The sequence below is a fragment of the Chrysemys picta genome, chromosome 2, assembly GCF_011386835.1.
Source record: "Chrysemys picta bellii isolate R12L10 chromosome 2, ASM1138683v2, whole genome shotgun sequence".
Classification (NCBI taxonomy): domain Eukaryota; kingdom Metazoa; phylum Chordata; order Testudines; family Emydidae; genus Chrysemys; species Chrysemys picta.
Window position 1 is genome coordinate 98,667,658 of NC_088792.1, and position 6,465 is coordinate 98,674,122.

The following is a 6,465-nucleotide window of genomic DNA, read 5'->3' on the forward strand; positions in this document are numbered from 1 at the left end:
AGCACAAAACAACCAAAGTGGCACCAGTGAATATTACTCTGTGTGAAGTCTGAGGCCTTAATTCCACAGTAAACCCCACATTTGCACAGGGGATTCACCGACATGGAGCTCATTGCAGGATCTGGGCCTAATGCAGGATCTAGCCTGTCATACAGATACTTTCTGTTAATGCTTAGTTTGTCTATGTATATATATATATAGTTCAAATTGATGCATGTATATTTTTAAAATATCTTCTGGCTCTTTGGATTTTAGGGGCTTTTATTTTAACAGTCAGGCTTTATTTAATTAAAGCTTTTTAGCAATTTAGAGGACATAAGTGAACTTCCGTCAGAATAAGCAGTGTTTTCTCATTAATATATTTGTTAAAAGTAAATGAAACTTACCACACTGCATTTTTCCATTTGCAGGGCACACACATGTTTCAACCGCTTGGATCTTCCACCTTACCCATCTTATTCTATGCTGTATGAAAAGCTGTTGACAGCTGTTGAAGAAACTAGCACGTTTGGACTTGAGTGAGGGAATTCAGGCACTTCTGATATTTTCCTGGCTGATGATGTCACCTTCCTTCCCCACCATCATATGATCTTGGTTTTCCATGTTTTTATTTATGAAAACAAAAATCAGGATTGACAAAAGCTGTGCATGAAGAACTGCCTCCCTAAGATCTAACCTTCATGCTTTCATCCTCAGTTTCCAATGGACTCCTGTATGCAATAGAAAAACAACTGTCTCAAGATTTCTGTATGTCTCCACATACCTCCATTAATAATAATGAAAATACAAATGCAGGTTATGTTACACTTGACCAAATGTTGATAAATGTTTACTTCCACCTACGTTGATTAAAAAATAAATAACCTCATCAACCATTCCAAGCTTCTATATGCTTGTGTCTTCTAAACAAATCCACAGTTCATCTTACTTCTTACCAGTTGAATTCAGTCCTGGGAGGTGGTCAAGCGTTTCTTTCATCCATCCTTGTTTTTCCTGTACATATCGTCCATCATAGAGATATCTATGAGTAAAACTGAAATTTTTATACATGGACTCAAGATCCACATCAACCGGAACTGGCCCAGGCAAATGATGCAGATAAGACATTAAAAAAAAAAAATGTAATGCAATGCAAAGTATTCCAGTGGTTGCTATGGATGGTTACTTGCCGTACTGGAAAGAACTTGCACTTCAGACATTTTGGGAGGGGCATCTCTATTGTAATGTTTACCACACAAGAAGCACAAATTTGTGCACACTCAAGAAGGATGTCTCATTATGTAGCATAAAGGACAAGGATCCCTCACCTAAATATTGTACATGACAAAGAAAAGGGGACTAAGAAGAATGTTCTGTTCTTGTTAATATCTTTGGATTCTGTTTACTGATTCTTTGTTATCTGATGTTTAAAACACATCCTTACAAATGAGAAGTATAGACAATCCCGTCCCTTATATCAGAAGCCATTTATTTCTTGTCAGGCAGGGCTAACTTCTGGTTGTTGTTTTTTCCCTTTGTTGTCAAATGCAAACCTCCATAACCTCAGAATTGGTTGTGCACAGAAGGGTTTAGACAAAGTTCTATTAAATGTGCAGCTGCAGCGAGATTGTATCTCTCTTTTGCTTAAGCATTTGTAGCAATTCTTCTTGGAGTGAAGCTCAATGACCCACATGGCCTCATTAGGTACCACCAAATTAATGATCCAGTTCTTTTGTGGTGCCTAATTAAGACCTCAAATTCTTTAATTTTGTGGGCTTCACCTTTCAGCTCCAAAGCCAGGAAAGGCAAGGCACATAGCAGCATGCTTGTCTTTGATGCATATTGCTGAGGCTATTACAATCAAACCTACAGCACTGGTTGTCTCCAACTTTTAACCTTTGCTGCCCTTGTTTTCCAAAACTAATTGTGGATTGAAAGTGTTTGTCTTAACTGGGAAAATGTGAAGTGAGCTCGATAGGGTCAAAGACTACCCATAACAAAAACTAAATGAAATATACAGGGTAATTCTGTCTTAATAGGAGCAATAGCTCACGTGAAAAGGATGGCAGTCAGATACCACACCCATCTGTGTCTCTGTTACTATGCTCATTTTATTGTTATACTTCCAGGAGCGGCGCCAGGTTTTTGCCGCCCTAGGCAGCAGCGCTCCGCCTCTGAGCATGCGGCATCAGGGGGTCCTTCCGCTCTGGGTCTTCGGGGCACTTCGGCAGCGGGTCCCGGAGCGAATGAAGGACCCGCCGCCGAATTTCCGCCGAAGACCCAGAGCGGAAGGACCCGCCCGCCGCTGAATTTCCGCCAAGGGTGGCAAAATGCCACCCCCCAAATCCTGCCGCCCTAAGCGACTGCCTAGGGTCGCCTAGTGGAAGCGCCAGCCTTGTATACTTCAGAAAGCTGTCAAGTTTACAGACTAATTCAACATCCAACACATTCTGTTCTTATAAACCTACCCTTCAAAGAACATAGGCCCAGCCTTTCCACGCGTTTTTACTGACGGACATATTTAGCTATTAATACGTTAATGTGTATATGATTATTTTCTAATATTTTTGAATGATTTTCTTCTTGATTTTAAAGTTAGGGCATGTCTTAACAGTGACAGGTAAAGACATGCTTCTAAGCAGAAATACTATATTTTGGTTTAATCAGAATATGAATTTTTAAAGTGCTCCATTAATTCTACGTCACTAATATTTGATGGCCATTTAACAGTATTTTTATTATGTGTTTCTTTTAAGTATTTATTTTAGAATACACATTGTTATTTATTTATTAAATTATTTATTAATGTATTTGTATTATGGTAGCCACTAGGGACCCCAACTATGAATCAGGGCCTCATTGTGCTAGGCACTGTACACTCGTGTAAAAACACAGCGTCGGTCCCAAAGAACTCTCAGTTATATAGTCAGATATTGTGGGTGTTATTGCTCACAATAATTATGTAACCTGTTTCTTTATGCATCTGTTACATCAGGGTGAATTATATGAGAGTGCATTATACCAGGATTGCCACAAAGGCTCTGGCTCTGATGCTGCAGCGTGGTCAGCAACCTCAACCCCATTCAGTAGGAGCATCTCATAGGTTGGGTCCCAAAAGCCAATTTTTTGTGCAAGATCCCTGTTTCATCCCTGATAGAATCATTACAAAATAACATGCATTATATTCATGCATTATCTTCAACAGTACAAGAAAATAAGCAAAGACAAGTATCCATCTGGTTGGTCCCAGGTTGGCGAAAGAAAACTGTACATCAAGAGCTGTCTCGCTAATATAAAAATGGGGGGGGGGGAATTCCAGCTTTTAAATAACTGTATAGTTAGAATTTTTTAAAATATTAAAATATTTCAAAGCTGTATTTTATTAAAAAAATAAACTATTTTTTGTAGCATAATAAAAGATATTTGTATTTGCACAGGCAGCATCTAGCCCCAGACTGAAACAAGAAAGACTCGCTCCTGAATTCCTTCTTCCGATCAGGTTCTAACATGGGCCATATGCTAGGGGTTAGAATAGGTTGTAGGCATCTACATACTTGACAGTTATCATGTCAAGCAACTTGGTGTTCTGGATAAAGAAAATATATGGCATGGTCAGCTTCTTTTCCATCAAAATCTCTGGCAAAAGCACTCCTGCAAGTGCACGGCATGGAAATATTTCAAAAAAGCTGTTTTCTCAGATGATTCTGATAGCATCAAAATGGAAACACCCTGCATATTATTGGATCAAAAATAATAGTAGGGGAAACCAAATGACTCTTTTTCTGCATGTCCTCATAATCCTTCTACACATGCTTTTGCTAGACTTGTCACCAACACATTGAAACGGGGAAAAGAAAACACCATATTTTATCTTTTTTTTCTCCTCCAGAAACTTCATCTGATCCTATCTTTTTAATTCTCTTCCCCTGATAAAGTCCTTCTCAAGTAATTTTCACACATTGACATCTCTGGGATATCATTTCTTATGATGGTTTGCATAGTTAACATCTCACAACAGGAACACCCTATTCATTCTGTCTCATCCATTTATTGATCCTTTTATTTCAAAAACACATACACAAGAGGAACTGTTTCCCATGTTCTTCAATTCAAATTCCACTACTTATCTATAAATGAGAGAGAATTCTGATCTCTCCACAGGTCTGCACATTCATCGTAAAAATTTGGGTTATTCATGAGAGCCATTTTTTCTTGGCCCTTCCCCAGGAAGGAATAAAAGGTTTTCCACAAGGAAGACTACTGTGAAGCAGATTAAAGATGCACAGACCAATCATAACCCATTCAATTCTCTTCTTAAAATGTTGTGGTCTATCATTATGCTAAAATATGATATTGGTATCAATACACAGATTTTAGGCTGCGAGAAAAACAGATAAGTGTTGTAAATGACATTCTTTTAAGTTCTGGGGTTCAAAGGCACCACAAAACTGAAAGTAAATAGGCCAGTCTACATTTAGTTTTGCATAGAAACCATGAGTTTTGTAAAGTTATGATGAGAAAATATAAATGTTCCCTAGTTTGCTCAAGTGCATATGAAATTTCAATTAACTGTGGTCGAATTGTGAATTTGCAACCTAAACTGAAAACCCAGACTGTTTTGTTTTTTTAGGTTTCATCGTAACAAATGTTTGACATAGCCTCAGTTGGAAAAAGTTGGAGAGTGAAATCATCACACCAGGTGGGGTAGGGAGTAGAGAAAAGGTCATAATTTGAAGGAGTCAGCTAAGACCTTTGAGCAAAAAATAAAAAAAGTTTTCATTATTTTCATATGTATATATACTTGAATACTTAGGTATTACCTGGCAGGTTAAATTCATCCCTGGTGTTAATCCTGCTGATATAGATGGGGTTCCAGCAGGATGAATTTGGCTTTAGAATTCTTTGATTAATTTATGTTAAAATCATGAATGTTCAGCCTGTCTTCATAGCAACATGAACAGGGCTTCCCAGTGAAGATTAAACACTTTCACTCACATGCAGACCAACAAACCTTTCTACAACAAATGTGGTGCTTATTATTATTATTGCTGTACCTCGGAATTTGTTATTAAAAATTACTGCAATATACTACAAATCTGGGATAGGTTTTCCAGCTATAACAAGATCCAAAAAATTGGATTGTTATATTCTTCCTAATGAGTCATGTAGTCCCTTTGTTCTAGTAGACAAACAGATGCCTGTAGATAGTAGGTACTAGGTATAGTAAATATTGTACCATTAGCCAAATTCCCTGCAGCTTCCAATTTATCTAAAAGAAATGTCTATTATTGTTTTGTTAAAGACTTCATACAAGTCAATGGCAGTAAAAGTCCTCGTTATTGGACTGATTTTGCTTATATTGACAGGAAAATGTCACATGATACTCAGGCTGCGCTTTCTATTCAATCATATCACTATACAGGAATGTCAATAAAATCACTTTGTTATGGCATCATGTGTACTGTTTATTAACAATAGTTTCTTTTGTGCAAGATGCATTTTACTATAATGGGGTAAATTCATACCTGGTGGAGCTCCATTGACTTGAGGAGTTGTGTTTGCACACACCAGCGTTGGATCTGGCCTGATGTCTGCATTGCACAGTCTCTCAGGGCTAGTGTATTATCTCAGATCCCCACATGCATAGCACCAAAAAGTGTAAGTACAGAAATGACTGTGGGGTTGGCAGCAGCTTCAATGGCCTAGACATGTGCCCTTGAGTGTATGCAGACAGGGTCCCATATTCCAAGAGCACCATCCTAGGGCCAGCCCCAGCTTGGTAGTACAAAAGTTTGTTTTATTTTTTAGAAAGTATGCTGACAAATATGTTGACAAAATGCGACTACTAGATAGCACTGTGTGATCAGTGAGTAAACGTTGATTTCTTAACAATTGCTGGGCCTGTGGTAAATGACATCAACTAGACAGAGAAAGCCCTGGAGCTCCTGCCATACTTTCACTAAGGTCTCTACACTGCTCTGGTTTCAATGTAAATGAAAATTAGGCCCATAGTGTTCTGTGACAGCTCGTTTAGGTTAAATACAACAGAAGCCTTTGGAGAGCACGTCAAGACTGCAAATAGCCTTCAGTGATTTTTGCAAATTATTGATGTTTTAGGGTTTCACATGATAACAGCTTATAGGAGGGATTAGACTGCAGGAATTTTTATCTAAAGTTTTATAGCTTTAAGCCACAAAACACTAGAGCTGCGTGAGAAAATTCTTAGTGCCAACAAAAAAATCACTCTTCTGTTTTTGTGAAGAGCAAGCACTTTGTGGATACACCTTGACCTTTTATCTTTTTATTACATGAAAACAAACAACTGCTTTTCCAGGCTCTTGTATGAGTTGTTTGATGCCCTGAACAGTGACCCTGCTAATGAAACGAGGCAGGGGCAATGAAAAAAAAATTAAATTGTACACTGTATTGGAGCACACTAGTTCAAGAATGGGCTGCAGCTCATAGTCTGAGAATTATTTAATTTTT

The 6,465-nt window shown here is 38.1% G+C and overlaps 1 protein-coding gene across 4 annotated transcripts in view; it reads left to right on the top strand.

Annotated features, from left to right (window-relative positions):
• HECW1 (HECT, C2 and WW domain containing E3 ubiquitin protein ligase 1) overlaps positions 1-875 on the top strand; it is a 419,038-nt gene extending 418,163 nt beyond the window's left edge. For all 4 annotated transcript variants that reach the window (XM_065583851.1, XM_065583849.1, XM_008169652.4 and 1 more), the window contains one exon: positions 411-875. In XM_065583851.1, coding sequence (XP_065439923.1) covers positions 411-522 — 112 coding nt within the window. In that variant the 3' untranslated portion in view covers positions 523-875. The remainder of the gene's footprint in view (positions 1-410) is intronic.
• Positions 876-6,465: the final 5,590 nt, after the last annotated feature.